General features: G+C 37.6%; 1 protein-coding gene across 1 annotated transcript; it reads left to right on the top strand.

Annotated features, from left to right (window-relative positions):
- Positions 1 to 7,664: 7,664 nt before the first annotated feature.
- On the top strand, positions 7,665 to 19,534 carry emx3 (empty spiracles homeobox 3). Its single transcript, XM_010897474.2, has 3 exons — positions 7,665 to 8,410; positions 17,194 to 17,378; positions 18,251 to 19,534. The coding sequence occupies exons 1-3, from the start codon at positions 8,068 to 8,070 to the stop codon at positions 18,419 to 18,421; spliced, it is 699 nt and encodes a 232-aa protein (XP_010895776.1). The 5' UTR covers positions 7,665 to 8,067; the 3' UTR covers positions 18,422 to 19,534.
- The last annotated feature ends 986 nt before the right edge of the window (positions 19,535 to 20,520 follow it).

The raw sequence follows: 20,520 nt of genomic DNA, 5'->3' as shown, positions 1-20,520 counted from the left end.
TTTTGGGGGGACGAAGCGGAGGGATCTTGAATAAGCCTGAAGGGGTTGTATTCGCTATAACAACCGCCTCGTTATACCTTATCCCGCTTATTACATGGCTACCTACCAAATAAATCAATAATTTGACACAAAATATTGATTTCAAAAGGAATTTATCGATTTCAAAACGATATTTATTGCTTCCTCTAAAGAAAATAGTCCGTTCCGTCTCTGGTTAGAATCCTGCTGCGTCCATAGCAACGCGCTGTTTTTAATGGCAACGGTCTGTTATCAAGAAATAACACGCATTCTGCACTGGAATTCAGCCAATATATGTAATAAGGTCTAATAATAACAACATTATAAACTAATTATTGTGACTGAAAAACTGCCTAATATGTAATTACGCTGTAATTATTCTTGTCTGTATGAGTAAAAAAAAAAACCTATTCGAAATGTTTAGGTGCTAGTAATTAAATCGGCGCCTCCATGTTAGCCTTTCATGCAGTAAAGTTAACTGTTATGGTGTAAGCACAATGCTTTTTAGTTTCCACACGCAGTCCACCAACACTTGAAAATGCCCACATTTAATACAGACATTATAGCCTACGTGTAATAATATACATGCCCGCTCATTTTAAGATGCCCATCAACATTAAAATTCAGGTTATGCCACTGTTATAGTCAAATTCCCTTACATCTATTTACCAGATGTATTCTGTAATGATAATGGTCACATTTCTAACAAGAAAAAATAAAATATGCAACCAAGGCCAAATTATGACAAACAAAAGATTAATTCATTACTTAATCGTTATAGATCTTAGTGAAACTGAGATTACTTTCTTACCTTTCTTTGTGGTTCTTAAAATGACGAATGAAATTTGACGTTGTTGCATATTTTGCATCTGGCAAATCTTTTTTTATTCACACGGTCCAGTTCAAAGTCCTTGTATCCAAACGATACTATTTGTGGAGCTCGACTAACGTTACTGTCTGCCATGTTTGGCGCGGTTTGAATTGTGCAGCGTTAAAGGCACATACGCTGAATAGTGCTGCTGATGTCACAACATATAAAATAATTGTATTGCTGTTCATGTATTATAAGTTCAAGTCATTGTCCAGTCTTCCACTTCAAGTCAAGTCAAGTCTCAAGTAACTTGTTCTCAAGTCAAAGTCAAGTCAAGTCATTTTCATACTTTAATCAAGCAAGTCACAAGTCCGGAAAATGTATTTATACAGTCTATGGTCACAAGTCCTGAAAATTGTGACTCGAGTCAGACTCGAGTCAAGTCATGTGACTCGAGTCTCCCACCTCTGCTAGTAGGCCTATTTTTTAAGTTAGTACTTATTCTTAAGTTACTAGTAACTATTACAGATTTACTTGTAACTATTAATTAGATACGTGTAGGCTACTTATTCATTAGTTAAGGCTAGGCCTAACTATTCAAAGAGTTGCTAGCACCTATTACAAAAATTGTTGTTAACATTATTTTTTGTAATTGAATTCATTATTTGCTTTGACTTCTAACTATTCAAATAGTCACCTATCTATGTCAGGTTTACTAGAAAACTAACTAATAATTTCCTATTTGATAGTTATTAGTATATATTCCAGTTGTTTCTATAAAAAGTTGTATTATTACTAGTAAAATTTTAAATTGAACTCTCAATATTCATATTGACTAGTCATTACAGATGACAAGTAAAAAATGGTTACTAGTAACAATAGAAATGTTACTAGTAGTAATTGTTATAGCTATACTTATAAAAAGATACTAGCACTAGTTGACTATCTGATGCATGGTTACTAGTTGACTATCTGATGCATGGTTACTAGGAAAACAGAAAAAGATTTGACAATCTGAATAGTTAGGCCAACTTGATTCTGAAGTTATGTACTAACATCTAACAATGGTTAGGCTACTAGTAAAACCAGCAGCCTAGCCCAGCCGTTAACAAGTAGCCTAAAGGTCTGAATAGTTACAACTCAGAAGCACGTTTTTGATATGTAACATCTGAAACCCACTATTATAAGTTAAATTGAAATTATTCTCAACTTGAATAAGAACCAGAAATAATTTGTTCGGAGATATCTTAATTTGCATAAATCTCCATTGAAATTGATTAATGCATAAACATGAAGCAGACACCCAGGATGATTTCTTGGTCCCGCCCACCCCTGATGTAGAGGATGTGTACCTCGCAGTCCTCAGAGCCTGGTTGTGTGTCGTTACGTTGTACGTTAAGTATCTTGCTGGTTACCAGGCCGTACATCCAGCCTTTTTAGGGGAACACAATGGAACGGTGAGTTTTATCGATTTATCGACCGTTTTACCACCGTTATTACAGTTCATGACCATTTCTATTTTACACATGACGATCATACATTAACCGACTATCTTACAGTAGCTAGGTCAGATATAAGCTAGCTATTTTTTATTAGATGCTCAACAAAACATGTAGGACCTATACAGAAAACCCGACACTAAAAACTGTTTTAAGTGGAGGTATACCAACAGCAGTGTGCCAGGGGAGTTACATTAGCAGTGAATAAACAACAAGGAAAATAAATCATACAAAAATATTAAAATACTATTTATGAATGTAACATTTTATAGACATTTACACGATTAATTAGGCCTATATAATAATCACTCTCCCTGTCTCTCTTCCTGTCAGGAAAGCCTAACAACACCTTTGCCTAAAACGAAGAAATTGTCGGTAATATTGTAATTAATGAAACGAGCAATGCATGACGTCTGACGAGCAATCTAATCGGTAAGGTTGCTATGCGTACAGTACAGTAAGTATCAAGATCTAAGCCAAGCCAAGCTGGCTAACTATGTAGCTGGCAGTAATAAAGTAGTGTGTATGTGTGTGCGTGCTTGTGCGTGTGCATTGTGAGTGTTTTATCACTGCAGCTCATCTGTGCCTTCCGGTGACTATGCTTCCTGCTTAGAAGCACAGTAGACGGTCACTATTGAACTTGGACATCAGTAGCCTATATGATGTTTTCATAGTGACAGACAGGGAATGGAAATATCAAGCTGGAACAGAAAGGTCAACGCAATGCTTTTAGAACAGATGGGGCACTACCATGACGCACATAATCATTTAGTGAGACTATGGTGTATACTGTAGACAACCCCACACTTACCAAAGCATCTCCACCCGAACTCCTGTTTTTAAATTAGAGGCTTTTTCTAAACTGATGTCTCTCCAGTATCGCTCCATCTCCTGAGCGCACACTTTTCACTGTTCAACCCGGAGTTGAAGGAGAGGGGGCAGTGTAAAACAGAACAGAAGTACCACACAACTTCCATGTATCACACATGCAGTCATGTCAGGTCCTAATTGATTCATCGACTCGGCCCCATTAAGACGATTGTACACTAATCTCCTTAAAGTAGACTACTTTCCGACTGGATGGGACAGCAACACCCCTCAGGCCCTCTGATCTGTCTGTTAAGGCGGGGTATACAGTCCTACTCTCCGGTCTGGGGAAAGAGCTATGCACATTGAACCACACATTCAACATGGCAAGAGGTATTGACGCGAGTTCCTTCAACATGACATCTTTTTCACCTCCGTATTTTCTTTTTTCTGAGGCAACGGACATGTCCTCGTGGAGGCCAAACAAGATTCCATTTACTACACAGACAAAGAAGGCATGCTCCTTCAATATTGAGGCTATCCTTTCGCTTGGTCCCCGCGAAGCCGCTGCTCAGAAGATTCAACAGATTCAGCAACCAGGCGGATCCGCGCAGCATCATCCCGCAATGCTGACTTGGGCGCATCGTGGCCATTTAAAAAGTTCCCTTTACCCATTTTATTACCAGCAACCAAATGGTTATAATCGAGTTCTATTTAACGGTAAGATTTCAAGTTAGGACCCTGTCGTCAATGTTTTATTTTGGTTTAATTACAGTTCCAGGATGTGTAGAATTATAATGTATTATTAATAATATGTTAGCCATAATTCGTTTTATTTCTCTGTAAAAAAAATAATCTGCAGGACAACGGGATAGTTTATTCAGGGGAACCTTCTTGCGAAGATGTAGAAGAATCCGCACCATATACACCGACGAGCAGCTGACTAAACTCGAAGAGGTGTTCTGTAAGCAGAGATACATGACCGGGACGGAGAAAATGCTTTTGGCCAAATCGCTGGGATTGTCTGAGACGCAAGTTAAAGTTTGGTTCCAAAACAGGAGAACGCGGTGGAGGAAGAGCCAAGAGGAGGTGTCCTGTTCACCGGACGGGGAGAGCCTTGCGCACCGCGAAAGACCGAATAAGAAGCGGGGTTAATTTTCGAGTACAACCATAGTCATTAGATTTATTTTTTATTTTAAGTAATATTTGTGAATACATTTAGGTAACCAAACATGTCTGATGATTATTTGATTTTTATTCTTGTCACACAAGAGAGAGACGTCGCCACATGTGTGGCTTGAGTTGCTAAAATTATGCTGTCTACTATCAATCAGACAATAATTTAGCCTGTGCCATTTTTATGAAGTGTTATATTCATCTTTAACAAGATCCCTTACTTAATCCTAATGTTTTACCCCCCTTGATATCTGCACACCATTTATTAATTACTCCCACACTTGTTGTAATCCGTAGTAAAGTTTTTTTGCAGCGAGTTCGTAACATTCACAAAAAAACAGGGTATGCTAATTTGTAGACTGGTGCAGTTATTGACAACTTGTACAAAATGTGTGAAGTATTTCATCTGTTGGCACATAACGGCCTTTATCTACTTATAACAAATGTAGAGACAAATGTAAATGCCTTACAAATGAGGAATGGATCAATTTATTAATGAGCATTGTTTTTACATACTTTTATCTTGTGTTACACACTTTCACTTGTGGTTGCCTTTCTGAATGTTTTTATTTTTATTTTGTCAATCTGAAAATTACTCGATAGATTGCTGTCTCTACATTGTTTTATTGTGTTGTTACTTTATTTTTTATACATTATTTCACTGGTGTTGTTCATAATAAAACTGAAGAACTGAGCTGTGTGACGGATTATTTCTTGTTTATAGGGCTTTTAGAAAATGCCTAGTCCAAAATAGAAAGTGGGGAAGCATTATATATTCCCGCAAATAGGACAATAAGTAGCCTCACATGAATTAATCATCGAAATTAGCCTAATCCGAATAAAATAATTATAAATGATTAAATATATCTATCTGACTATGATATGATGAACAGAGGACTGCAGTATCACAGGCCTAAACTGGACGACTAATGCTTTATGGGCCACTACTGTCTGTTTACTTGTTAGGAACTCCCTCCAGGCATACTGGCCCTCACTTAACCAGGTATTATGTTCCTAGAAGCCAGGTGTGAGGAGGTAAAAGCTTACATTCAGACTAGATACTGACATTCTTCTCCGTAATTGACATTTATGGGCTCAAGCTTGACAGAGGCAGGAAATGTTTGTGCGCAAGACTAAATAAACCAGACAACCCGGAGAGCCATACAGAAATTAAGGGTCACAAAACGTTACACAACAGAAGCCTAATATACCTAATAGGTTAAATTGCATTTACTAATGAAATCGGTTATTTGCAGGGACATAATTTATTTACTGTAATAACAGTATAAAAGTCAAAAATGTTGAATGGACTTCAGTGATGCTAATTAAATTGAAAAGGATCGTTGCTATGAGTGGCGGACTGCAATAATATTTTAATCGGTTTAAAAGTAGGTTTAATTTCACTTGCAGTATTTTTTTTTAAATACACCTGATCTTTGGACAGTTGCAGTTATATAAAAGACAGGAACAGTAGCGTTACGAAATCCGATGAATGAATTTATGTGAAACAATAAACCTGGATTTAAATAAATATTTTCTTTAGGCCTAGCTGGTATTTTAAACACTGTTCTTGTTAGTTCCTTATTGTATTTTAATGATAATTTGTAATACAGAACTGGTGTTTTTAAGAGGACTTCTGTAAAAACATTTTCAAATACATTGGATCAGTGCGTGGGAGTGTAGTTTTTAGGCAGTGTATCGGCATTTTCAAATACTGAAATAAATATATATACTTAAATATTTCCGAAGTGGTTGAGATATTTGAAAACATGTTTGGGACATCGTCTGCATATAATAGATGTTTTTCCTCAACATGATCTCCAACAAGACGTATGTAAAACAGAGAACAACAACATCCACTAGAGGGCATTGATCAACAATTAAGATAAAAATTCGGTTGGCATCCTTCATTATGTCAATATATGTCTAGAAGATGTACCTTAGTTTTCAAAAACGATCTCTTACATTTTTACCTTTGTTATAACGTACATTGTAACTACTTTAATTAGCCTAGATTAAGTCATTATTGGGTTATTATCATGAATTTGTAATACTGGGAATTGTCTTCATTATGCATAACATTTACGGAGATACAGCTCAAAATATCTACAATGATGTGTCAATGAATGTTCTAATCAAATTATGTCTACTACTGCTTTATATGTCTTGACAGAATTAAATAAATGGCAGCCATTTCCTCTCACATCCTTTTTCTTCACATGCCTTTTTAATGCAGTGAAATAGAATAACCTCATTCCTTGTAAGAGGGACTTAACTCCAGTTAGCTGATTCAAGGCCGACCAGGGGGACAATAATCACATTTTAACTCAGCTTCACACCACTGTGTCACTACAAGAGCTCCAACTGGTTAATACCTCCTTTCAAATCAGCAAAATCTGTCATTTATTGCCAGAGGCAAAATTAATAGTTGTTAATGGCCGCCTGAATCAAAGGCTCCGGGGCCAGAACTGCCAGTAAAACCTATTAATGATATGCAGGACCGGAGGCCGGGTGTAGAAGACAAGAGAGGTGGAGACAACTACTTTTGGCACTCAAAGGGGTCTTTTGGCCCTTGGAGGTTCACATCACCTTCCGCAGAGGAGATCATGAAAGATGGAAGCAGGGGGGCTTTAGTGGACTTGTCCTGAGCCACGATTATTTCTACTTTGAATGGACTGACATCTGTCCTGGGACTGGCTCTGATCTACAGCCCCCCATAACTCACCCCCTAAACGCATACACACACACATACACACACACACACAACCCTCCTCAACCTCCTCAACAACATCTGTTGATATCTAAACATATAGAGCTATTTAAAGTCTAGTATTGGTGTATGTTAGACATGACTTAAAGGTTAGGAATAGCATGATTTGGAATTATAGCATGATTTGGAAATATAGCATTACAATAACCCATAGGTGCCACTATTATAACTTTGCAAATAAGAAAAATCTGAATAATTGGTTGAAGTCAAAACCCTTCTAAGAAATTTCGATTTGAGACCATTTGGAAGATAAAAATAGCAAACTCCTACATCTTTTGTAAATTATACATTTTAGGAAATCATTAACAAGAAAAACGTAATATTGTGCGCTTCTGACCTAGTGCAACATCATTTTGCAGGATTGAAATAAACGTATATCTATCAGTCTCAACTGAACACTGCATCAGCTACTCAAGGGAACTAACAAAATGGCTGTCATGCGCTAGTCAAGTGGTTCTATCTGCGCATGCCCACCACACCTCTGTCACCGACAGTTGAGGGCAGGTATTGAGCATGATGAGTGACAGGCTCTTTCTTAAAGGCTAACTAATCCTAGCTCTTTATACAGCACAGTCCAAAAATGGTTTCCAGGAACGATGAGACAAGAGTCAGTCTGCTATAAACCTTAAGTTGCCTTATCAAAGGCGAATACATTTGCCCAATGATTTACGGCAATACGATACATACTTTTTCGATAATAATATAAAAAACCATTGCGGATAAAGGATTGTTACAACAGCGGAAAACTGGTCGATAACCCATTGATTGAAGTGTCGGGGACTACTGAACTAGCTCCAGAGATCCAGTTATACCCGCAACTCTGTTGGCACTGCGAGTTATGGATTTTCCGTGAGCTGTATTACTAAGCTGCTGTTGTGAGGTTTTTAAAGACAAGGACCAGACTTGCATTGGCTCTTTAGCATCACCTGTCTGCGCTATTAGTTTATTGTATAGTGTAAAATAGAAACTATAGACTTTTTGAGATCATGTACCAGCACAGTAAGAAATGTTTTACCATCGAATCTCTTGTTGGCAAAGAAGCGAACTCGCCAACCGGCGGGGACGAACCTATTAGACCTACAGCTCTAAGATTCACGGAATCAGTTCACCATGCGCCCTTCGGGAATTGCTTCCAGAACTCCGGCAGGACTTTGTACAGCAGTCCAGATATGATGTTCCCCGACCCGGGCTCACACACAGGCAACTCCGGTCTGCCTCTGCATCCTCTCCAGCTTCCGTCGCAGCCTTTCTTCAACCCGCATCAGAGAGATACCTTGAATTTCTACCCGTGGGTTCTTCGTAACAGATATCTCGGACACAGATTCCAAGGTAGGCTAGTTAGTATCTTTTAGGATACTTTCCAAATAGTGCATTATTTCGTTATGTTTGGCACACATTATGCACGAGCTAAATGCACGATTTTAACACAACTGAGAATTAATTGAGAACAGTTATTATTGTTGCCTTATCTTTCAAGATGCTGCAATGCTTGACCTTTTAGGCGGTAAATAATTATATTTGAAATAGCCTTCTGAACAACGCAACAGAATGGACAGTTCAACATTTTCAACTTTACCTTCGAATTCAGGGCTTGAACCCGTCGGTAGACCATGACACTTTTTAGATAAATGCATATATTTGGTTTGGTTTCAGAAGTCAATTTGGCAACTTTTATTTGAAGACTACATTTTTAATTTATTTTCGATTAAATAAAAAAACAAATTACATTGTAGCCTTCTTTCCATACTTTATTTAAAAAAAAGTTAGAACATAAATTATAGAAACAACTAAGCCAAAATGTCTTTTATTTGTGTTTTTAATTAATAGAATTAAATAAAATTCATATAAAACTTTCAAATGTCAACTACTACAGCTGGACGAAATCTATGCATATATCCCGATAAAGTGTCAAGGCCTACCAACAGCAAATGTGCAAGGTGTATGAAAATAGAAAATATAATAGAACAATCTATCAACAATTTAAATCACTATACCGCTGTTTCGATTTTATGCAGTATTCACAAAGTTAATTATGAGGATTTTAGTTTAAATTCTTTAGATATGATAAAAACATATTAAAATAAATTAGTATTAGTATTAATAAATAATGTAATTTTTTATAATAAATAAGCAAATCATAATAACTCATAATAACAGAAAATGACAACAACATTATTAATATTATTTCAATATTATTATTTAAAATTCTGTAATGCTTTGTGTTCAAATTTAGATAACTCTGATATATTCTGTTAAACCAATAACTTATAAACAATTAACAGGACATACATGTATTAGCAACAAAATAAGAAAAATATAATGTAAGCAATAAATCAGTATTCAATCAATTACCTGAACTCTCTCTTCAGCAGTTGCATGTTAATTTGCCACGTAGTAGGCCTACCTGCTGCTGGGTGGTCCCCCAAAACAAAGCAATTTGTTAAAACTGGCGGATCAATAACTTGTAAAGCTCTTGCGCATGACTCGTGACAGGCTAGTTAGTCAGTCAGCGACTTCAGGTATTGTGGGCTCTGACCATGCTGCCAGGGGCCGTATTTATAAAGTGTATCAGAGTATTATTGCTAAGCTATTGCTCAGTTGTGTCTTTTAATAAAATGTAATTTAATTAGCAAGCAGGCCCTGATCCTAGATCAGTTCTCCAAGAATGTCTGGGCTAAGTAACATTCGTGTTCTATCAATGCCATGTAGGTAGTCAAGCGCGAGTCAGAGGTTGTTGTCATTGTTACCCAGAGCAGGAGCTCAGATAAAGAATCTTTGTTTACAGACACATCAGATCCACTCAGTGATGGTGTCCAATAACAGTTAAAACAAATGTTTAGACAAGGCCAAATACAGCCAAGAGGATGTAGAGGGAGGATTACGCGTCAGAAGTGTCACTTATTGTTAGTAAATGCAAGTGCGTTTCAATTTTATTTCTTACTCCTCCATTTCCTTTGTCGAAAGCGGGATATGGCGTGTTGGCGCTGGCAAGTTTCACGATATAAACATGATGTTGTGTCCTATATCTGAGCGACACTTTTTATCGGGGTCTATTTCAGGGCATTGATTGGGGTGCATATCCGTATGTATAGCCTCTGAGGTTCATTTCAGTGCGCATAGGATTGTTATCATTGTGAGAGCAGACAGTTCCTTCACCTACCTATCTTATCCCCCATGGTCTGGAGGTTTCATTTAGCCTTTATGCTTTCATAGGAGGTGTTCAATGCCAGGATGAACATGGTACTAACCTTTTTTGTAATTCTTCCAACCACTTGGACCTTTCCTTTAATAGTCCTCCAACCATTTTTGTCCTTTTGTTAAATGACAGACAGAAAAACAAACATGTATCACTTCATATTACAGTCATGGGAAGGCTAAATGCGTGATTACAAATAAATAAAAAACATACTACCTGAATGCAAAATCCTAAATCAAATATATTGATAAATTAATACTTACATATTTTCAATTGGCAGCTTCTCACTTAACTCTCTACACTGCACTGTCCGAAATTAGGTGACAAAAATAAAAGACATATAGGCTACTCTATATGACATTTGCTAAGAAACTGATCACTGAACAAATTCTTTAGCCTGACATCTTCTGCTCTATCATTAGCTTCGTTCTTTAGTCTGAGACTGACATTATGGAAGATGTTTCTGGTGAAATTCTGGTGAAATCAAAATGAGGTACCAAACAATGTCTTCAGCAAGTGGATTACCTATAACCAATCATAAGCCAATGACAAATGGCAGAATAAATGAAGGTATCTAAGCTATTGACTATTTTTCATAATGCTCCTTCCCATGTGTATTCTTAATCAGGTCCTTCCCATGTGTGTTCTTAATCAGGCCAAACCCATCGATTTCAGTGAGTGGTAGCTAACATCTGTAGGTTGAGCATTTGGCCCGATTGAGTAAGTCACGTATAGCTAGACTATTGTTTCTCACCTATACCTCAGACTCTCGGCATACATCAAATACCCCCTCCACATCCATGCAAGGTTTTTAATGAGAACTGTGTAGCTGACGTCTGACAAGACCGGTCTTGTTGGTACCAGGGGACTGGTGCTACTGATGCGGCAGCTCTCTTGCAGGCTCTGCCATCTGCTCCCTCCCTTGTAGTCTTGTTGAGGGCACGTTTCCCTGTGTGTCCCACCCACCCGCTGAGCACAGGCCAGTCTGTTGAAACCCGGTCCCTGGGGAGGATTCCCCTCTGTGACCGGGGCTGGGTCGCTCTTACAGTTCGGGGTTATTCACGCAGGGTCTCAGTGTCGGAGCACTGATTAAGGACCAGGGCCTCCCTGAGTCCATATAATTATATTCATTATGACCTGTGAGGCAAAACTGATGCTGGATCAGCGCTCCTGCTGAAAGGAGGACTGAGTAGAGCCACCATTATTCGGCCTGGTGTGTCTCCTCAGCCTCAGTCTTTTCCTGGGGGATGTAAGGGGAGGTGACTCCACACAACACATGATGCCAGACTGACTATCTGAGCTGTTAAACCACCAGCCAGAACAAGCATGGCGCATGTGCAGGCTTATGTGAAGTGTAGGAAAAAAGTGGCAGAGGAAATCGTATTGTTTCGTTTGTCGATATATCAAAGTAAAACGAGTGTATTTACACTGGAAGTCTCAAACCTAGATTATATTAGGCTACATTGTTTCCTCATTTTATTTAACTTAGCCTGATGCTGAAATTGAGAAAATCTTCCCAACAAATGGAGATATGGTTTTGTTTATTTTATTTTTGATGCATGGTTAAGTTCAGCACAAAATCCCATTATTTCTGAACAGGGCATTTTGGATTGTTGGTGTTCAGTGCCCCTTGAGAAGAATTAAGACCAAAGCTTTCATCACCTGTTGATGCAGGGGAGCTCTCTATTGACATTCTTATCCTGAAACAAAGCTGTTCTGCTTTCTTTGGAGGTGTTTAGGTTGTTTTGGTCTCTGATGTTCAAAGCATTTTCAGCACACCAGCTGAAGATGTTTGTCAATGACAGTCCTGTGACAGAAAATATGCACTCTGCGTCTTTTGTTAGCTAACATAGGTGAAGTGCTGAATGTGGTCTTTGTGTCGTTAGTTGATAAAAACAGGTTAAGTATTGCAAGCAGAGAACAGTATTCAGTTTTAGAGCTATATTGCAAAAGTATTTCATTTCTCAGTCAAAAATACATGAACAATGTTATATCAAGTAACAGATACACTTACCTCAAACTATCAAAAATATAAACCCAATAAAGTCAGTGTTTCCACTGTGGTCCTCAAAGGGTGCTATAGAAATTTGACTAAGGAGACACAATGTATAGCATAATTTGGAGTGTGATATACTGTGACAATATTGTGACTTGTCTTGTTGCTGCAATGTGACACAGACCCACCAATAACCATACAAACTGAGATAACCTACTATTATGTACACTTAGCAAGTGCTAATGAGGAATACACTGGCTTTTAGGTTAAGTGGAGTTGCTCTTTGACACTCAAGTGCTCCAAATCCTTTTAACATGTAACTCCCTTTATCTGTAGGTGTGAGGCCGATCGTAGCGTGGCTTGCTAAAGTACATCCCAATAAAGAATTTGCCATAAGCACAAATTATATCTCATGATACATGTGAAATACTTAGTTGTTTCAACAGGCAGGCCTTTCATTTAAGTAATTTGAAAAAAAATTCTGTAGAGGAGAATAACAGTCTATTTGTTTCTTTTAAAGTGACACAATCTCATTAATTTATCACCACAGCAATATCACATTGTATTTCCACATTACCTGTCCTACATCTTTAAGTCACTCTTCCGCTAGTGTTTGTGCACTATATAAACATATTTGCAAGTCCAAGTTCATTGGTGAGTTTGATGGGTTCTCCGTATCCATTTCCTTTCAGAGATGCGCCATCTTTGGTTCCTGTTTTACATGTGAATGAATAGGGCTGGACACTGCAGCCCTGGTGTCTCCGATTGATTTGGGTTTGACAGGGCCCATCATATCTCACAGCGTTAGTGCAACCCACACACTGACCCTCAACTGCCGAGCTTCAACCCACTTTGCGTACACGTGTTTGAGGTTGGAATTGTGCTGTGAGGTTCTTTTCAAGCCAGGTTCAGTATTTTCATGCGGTGGATGTTTATGCATAATTTCAATAGACAAGTCTTAATCCCGGGACTGCAGATGTTGGGTCTGTGGCGAGAAGAAAGTCACGTACAGAATAATGAAAAAGAAAACAATTTTTTTCATGCCTCTTGTTGAATTAAAATCAAGCATTTGCATGAGATTTAATTTGCTTAATTGCACACCACTTTATCTGCACAACAATTGGTTTTGGAAATTTTCAGCTCTAGATATTTACGTATGGTGCCATACGAGGCGTAACTAAACGAATTTCATGTTCAACGTTGAGACACACTAAAGGCCCTACATTTGTATACAAATTAAGTCAATGCCACAGTATGAAGAGGTTAACTCTTGCACAGTAAACCTGGCATCCACAGGAGAATAGCCCTCTAGATTCGGAAACACCTGTCACCCATATCTCCTGAATCAGTATGGAAACCCAATGTGTTATGGGGGCCATTCTTTTAGATGAAGTCCTATTTCTGTGCATGTGTGTGTGTTTGAGGAACCAGTAGGCTTGTTTTTAAAAGTCTCAGTCAGTTCCTTTCTCTGTCAACAGTTCAAATTTTGCTGGTGATGGATGTCCTGTTAGCTGAACCAACATGACTATGTGAAGTATGCAACCCTCCCGTGTGCTCTTACACATATTTTTTCTAAAATCCTGGAGTCATTGGAGAGTACACAGTTGCGTTTTTTTTGTAAAAATATCTATCAGGTTTTAGACCTGGACAAAGCACTACTGTGGCCACTAATTTGATTATAAATTATATTGCCAAAGCTTTGGATGAGAAATTAAACAGTGTTTCTCTAGTCATGTCATACAGTTGATCATTCCATATTGCTTAAACCAAAAATCTCACTGGGCCATAGACACCTGCTTATGGTTTCAGAATATCCTCTGCGATAGACCACAGGCAATTATTGCTAACTTGGTTAAATCTACATTTATTGCAAATCACAAAGGAATTCTACAGCGTTGGATTTTGGGTCATTTATTACTCACTCTGTATATAAACAATGTCAGTAACTCTGTGAGAAACTGGAAACTAATTTTTATTTTTATGCTGATGACATTACAGTGGTGCTCAATCTCATGCAATGGCCTTTGCATACTTAGTCTGACTTCCAATTAATAAAAAAGTTCTGAATACAAGTTGAACTATGTATATATATGCTCTAGGTCCCAAAATCTAATCTTTAAATGACTACCTCTGTTATAGGATGTCTTCCTACCTACAAATATCTCAGGATTTGGTTAAATTATAATCTTTTAAATCACACATTGCTGGGTTGGTGAAGTTAGTTTTTTATTTATTATAAATACATTTTATCTGTAATGTCAAAATTTAAATGAAATTGCACAGGCCACTTTTGTCAGTCATCAATGTCTTTTGTAAACATCAGTTGGCTGGGAGTGGGTAAATGCCAGAAAATTGTAAATTTTGCATATGAGGCTGTACTACAGAAATGTATGTATTATCTTCTAAAATAAACTAGGAAACCTGCATTTTTCAAATGTGCTGTGAAGGCCGGCTATTTCTTGAGGAATGTCTTGCAGAGTAACCTTAAAGCACAACACCATTCCCCAAAAAGTTGGGAAGCGGTGTGAAATGGAAATAACAACAGAATGCAAATATGTGCAAATCATTTAAACCCTATATTCAATACAAAAAAGGACAAAGACAACATAAACATTTTTGAAACTGAATTTTGTTATTGTTCCTTGAAAAATATATGGCCACTTTGAATTTGATGCCAGCAACAGGTTTCAAAAAAGCTGGGACAGGGGCAACAAAAAACAGGAAAAGTTGTGTAATACAAAAAAAGCATGACTTTCTTTAACAGACCTATGTAGGAGATTTGATGACAGAGTCAAATGGTCCTAAGCCTAGCCTCGGCTGTGGCTCACAGAAGCAGCACACGCACACAACTTTTGCAAATATCGATGGCAGGAACCACATTAGAAGAAATACGGTTGCATCATTTCAAATAAACATTTGCCAACAGTCACTCAAATAGTGGCGGAATAATTTAAATCACGCAACTACTCAGATTGTTTCAAGACCACAGACAGCATATGCTGTCAGAGAGAAAAAAGTTGCGCTGTATTCTGACCAGCATGCAACAATAAAAAAAGGCACCACAACAAGAAATGTCATGTAACCAGTACTTCCAACTGCAACGTCATTACCTTAGTTTTTACCACAGAACAAGTGATCTAAAGTTGAAATCATATTTTACACATTGTATTCAAAATGATATGAGATGGCAACAAAAAGCAAACTGTAGATGAAAACAAAAAGTCCACTCACAATTATGATTATTATTTAAAAATGAAGTCCATTCTCCTGTCATTCTTTATGAAATGGATGATGGTAGGTTCATGTAGCTTGTCTTTTGATTTAGAATCTGAAATAAGTTATTTTTCAATTGAGATCAAAGCCAGGGCAGACACCCAGACCATCGCCATCCTTACGTACACTCGCTGCAAAAAGCTAGCCAGCTAGCTAGACTCAAGCGTAAGAAAATGAGACAAGGCTTGGTATTGGCTCTGAATTAGTGATGTTTACTTAGACCCTCTAGTCTAAAGGGCATTGAGGGGTCATACAATTGTCCCACCTATTACAAGATAATAAGTGATTGGATGATTCTACTGTCATTCCATAATGCTGCTCTAATTGAAGTCAATGTCAATAACGTTGGCTGGTTCCTTCTATTCACGTGTATAATAGAGAGCCTAGCCAATGAGCATGGAATATCACTAAAGATTCTGATTGGATATCTTTCTTCTTTTTCCAACACAAACTGAAGATATTGAATAAGAAGATAATTACAATAAAGACAAATATAAATAAATAAATATATATATATTTTTTTAATCTATCCTTAGGCCCTCTCTGAGGGTCCTGATGGTTCCCCACTGCTGTGAAAGCACCATTAATGCTGAACAATATATACTGGTTTGGGAGCAACATATGATGGCATCTAGAAAACAGGGAAGGCCTTGCTATTTCAGGAAGACAATGCCAAATCACATTCTGCGCGTATTACAACAGCTTGGCTCTGTAGCAAAATAGTCCAGGTGCTAAACTGGCCTGACAGCAGTCCAGACCTGTCACCCATTGAAAAGGAGACCCCGAACTGTTGAGCAGCTGAAATCCTATATCAAGCAAGAATGGAAAAACATTTCACTTTCAAAACTACAGCAATTGGTCTCCTCAGTTCCCAAAAACTTAAAGAGTATTGTTAAAAGAAGAGGTAATGCAACACAGTGGTAAACATGCCCCTGTCCCAATTTATTTTAAACGTGTTGCTGGCATCAAATTCAAAATGGGCATATATTTTTCAAAAAACAATAGGTTGTCTTTGTACTATTTTCAGTTAAATATAGGGACAGACCAAATATTTTTGATTCATGGCATTTTCATTTTTGTGATTGTATTTCTTAATATTTCATTTTTATATAATTTATTTGAATGTCGCTGTGATACAAATCAAGGTATCTGTATAAATCAAGGTAAAGTACAATTAAAAATAAACATGGATCAATTACTCATGTTATGATACAAATCAAGCACATGGGGCACATGTACATGGCTAATCTGGCAATCGGGATCTGGCAGTATGTCTGGCCGTATGTCACATATTTAAACATGGACATGTTTAAATATGAGACATACATGCATTCATCACCAATGATGCCATATACGGTGAACAATAAGATTTACTAAAGACTTTCTTTATATCAATAAAACTGAGACTTGCTTGATGAAGGTCTTTGACCGAAGCGTTACAGTTTTTCAATAAATAATAACATTTGAAAGAATTTTCCAATTTTTAAAACAGCTCCCCTAAGCATGTATAATGTGTCTCTCTCTGTCTCTGTTAATCTATGTCTCCTTCCTTGTGTCTGATTCTGTACATTGTCCAAATCCACACAAAACTGCACTCCACGAGCTACTCTATATTATTCCTGTCTGTCATAACCCCTCTCTTCCTAGGTGAGGACAGCAGCCCAGAGAACCTGCTCCTGCACGGCCCTTTCTCCCGCAAGCCAAAGCGCATCCGCACAGCCTTCTCCCCCTCCCAGCTCATCAGGTTGGAGCGAGCCTTCGAGAAGAACCACTACGTGGTTGGAGCTGAGCGGAAACAGCTTGCCAGCTGCCTCTGTCTCACTGAGACACAGGTGAGACTGAGGTGGTCGAACAGTTAACTAGTCTGTTTAGAAAATTATAATAACATTGAAAAATCTTTTTTTTGTGGGGCGTTTTTGTTAAACAAGCAAGCAGGTTTATTCATGTAGCAAAATTCATCCATAGTAGCAATTCGATGTGCTTTACAAAGAAAAAGAAAACAATTTTCAAAATGCATAATGCCAGAATGATACCAAGGTTCAAATGAATTGATCGTATAATGTAAAGGTTAATGATTATCAGCTGTATTGAATGCACCCTAAAATCTTTAAATCTTAAACTGCCAATATATCCCCCAAAGGCCTGAGGCATGGCTGCATTCCAGAGAAATGAAACAGAGGATATGAGTAAACACTCAGTCAGTACTATACAACACCCTCTCATTAACAAAATAGGCTGCAGAAACATGGGAAATTGTTTTTTCTTACGTATCTATGGGGATGGGCAAGTTGATGCCAATAAATTCTGCAGTAACTTCCACAATTATTATTTACGACTTAATTTGCTTAAAGAAACATAAATTACATGAATCAATAGCAATTTAAGATTTCACAATCTCATGCAACATGTCCTCTATTAGTAATACAGAATTCAGTGATGTCTGAAACTTTCAATGTTCTTTTCATGTTTTATTTGATAGAAACGGTGTTCAAATGTAGTATGGAGTATTAAAGAGCAGTTGGCTGAATTCGAACTCATGCTATTGCAGTACATGTGCACCGAAGGTAGCGGCTGGGCCGTCCTGGGCCTCATACTTACAGGGGTTCTCAAACCTATATTCGGGGACCAGAAGAGGTTTCACAAGTTCCTTGTATATTTTAGTTTCTTCCAAGACTAAATGTGATGTCTCTCCTTTGGTTCCCAGGTAAAGGTGTGGTTCCAAAACAGGAGGACGAAACACAAAAGACAGAAGCTGGAGGAGGAGTCGCCCGAGTCTCAGCAGAAAAGGAAAGGAAGCCAGCACGTGAGTCGCTGGAGAGTAGCTACACAGCAGGGAAGTAGTCCAGAGGACATCGATGTCATCTCAGAGGACTGATGTACACAGATGGACGCCGTCAAAGGTCGCATGATGATAACGTCACTGCCCCAAGTAAACATCGATGCCATCTCAATCACTCTTATGCACACCGGGATGAATGACTGCTGACTCCCACATTTTCAAGTGTCGTCTCTCCGCGCGCTCTGTTCACGTTGTCTGGACATATGATGCAACCCGAGAGAGCTCAGATGAACCAGAGATCATAGCGACTTTATGTTGGACAAAAGACTGTTCAGATCAGATCGGGGAAAAACGAGTTTGTCGTTCTGTGGCTGAAGGGGTTTTGGACAATCTGGTGGACATCTGCATTGTGGTCTATATTGCTAGCCATAGTTGGCAGAAGACAGGCTGAGAGCAATCTTCATTACAGTTTAGACACCTATTATCTATCTGAACTTGAGTTGTTCCGTTGAATTGTTCCCTTCTCACACTCACATTAAAACATCACCGTTTAATCGTTTTTTGTACAATGCTGAATATGCACAATAGGTGTGTGGTCAAAAATAAGCCATTGTTATGGAAAAGTGAAATCTAAAGGAACCTCCTAAAATAATCTGTTTAGACTTTTTTAAATTGAAAAATAGGCAATCACCGGTCGGCTACATTAATGGGATTCCATATTACCCCTGAAAATGTTTTTGAATCTCATTTTGGAATAGCTTGGACGCTTTCAATTGTATGTGTTCATGTCAATTGAAAAAAAGGTATTCTATGCATATGTTGTCCATATTTTGTTTCCTGTGGGTTTTCAAAAGTTGTTATTGTCTAGTCTGTTACATATACGAATAATTGTTACCTAGACAAATACAAGTTTGTTTTTGCCTAAGTCAAATACCTGATTGATAATATTGGACCATGTACAGTGCAGGCATATTACTGGTCGCCAGAATGATGAAAAATCCTGTTACCTCAGTACGTATTTTTTGCAATCATTAGGCCTATCACTCCTGGGATATCATGTTATGTAGCACTTTTTAGTGAAATATATTTTTTTATTTGTTTTGCATAGATGTTAGAAATAATGCACTATTCTGTAAGTAGGCTACACACCTTTCTTTGAACCCCTGTCCGAGAGTGAACATTTTTGTACTGTGTGCTCACATGACTTTGGAAAATAAAAAAAACTCAACATTACTTTTTCTTTACTACATTAAACGTGATATTCACGTTTGGTGTTTGACTATGTGAGTCTGTATCAACGATTATTAGGTTATTATCAAAATTGACAATTTTCATTCTACCTATTTAAAATATGTTTTTGTATTACATAAGAGGTTAAAGAACAAGCATGACCATGGGATGTATTTTTTAAATGAGTGACAGTAATTTCAATTACGTTATCTTATAACAATATATAATACATCTATGTATACAGTTTTAAACCATATCCCCAACGAGTGAGAAAATGACAGTCGGTCAGGCATACGTAGCATTGGTTATAGTTTCGAAAACTTGATAGTTTGTCATTAAAACTTGGATAAAATGTAAATTCCATTGTTTGGTTACTTTTTGTTTCATTGATTTCGTGTGCAGTCTGTATAATAATAATACCTACAATGCTATTATAGGATTATTAACACATTTTTATTATTAATTTTGTTGTTGAAATCAAACATTTTAATAAGAGATTTTAATAAGCCTATTGGTCCAATTCTTTTACAATGTCATTGTAAATCTCAGTCGGGACCCTGCTTCTTGGGATGCGTGCCCAAATGCGATAATATGTTCAAAGTGATATGCAACACGTTTAACATCTTAAACATAACTCAGTATCAGATAAACTGTCCGCTCTCGTGCTCTTCAAGGATTATATTTCACCAGAAATACTTTTGTCAGATATGTTCACATCTCACTCTATCAAGACAGAACGACGAGCTTATAAATTGCATATCTTGATCTCACATTATAGAGACGAAACAACCTATTATTTTGACTCCGATCTCAAAACCCTGTTGGGACAGCAAAATTGCCTTTATGCAGCGCTATATAGACAACCAAAAAGAAGATAACGAATAATGAGAAATATAATAGGTTTGCGCAGCGTATTTTTCGGGAAAAAATTAATTCATAAACCCATAGCCGAACGAGTTTCATAA

This window comes from Esox lucius, chromosome 4 (genome assembly GCF_011004845.1).
Source record: "Esox lucius isolate fEsoLuc1 chromosome 4, fEsoLuc1.pri, whole genome shotgun sequence".
Classification (NCBI taxonomy): domain Eukaryota; kingdom Metazoa; phylum Chordata; class Actinopteri; order Esociformes; family Esocidae; genus Esox; species Esox lucius.
The sequence above is the reverse complement of the archived record's forward strand: the minus strand, read 5'-3'. Positions and strand labels throughout refer to the sequence as shown.

Coding starts and splice junctions, on each gene's coding strand:
- emx3 (XM_010897474.2), top strand. CDS start 8,068: ATGTACCAGCACAGTAAGAAATGTTTTACCATCGAATCTCTTGTTGGC. Junction 8,411..17,193: donor TCTCGGACACAGATTCCAAG/GTAGGCTAGTTA, acceptor CTCTCTTCCTAG/GTGAGGACAGCAGCCCAGAG. Junction 17,379..18,250: donor TCTGTCTCACTGAGACACAG/GTGAGACTGAGG, acceptor TTTGGTTCCCAG/GTAAAGGTGTGGTTCCAAAA.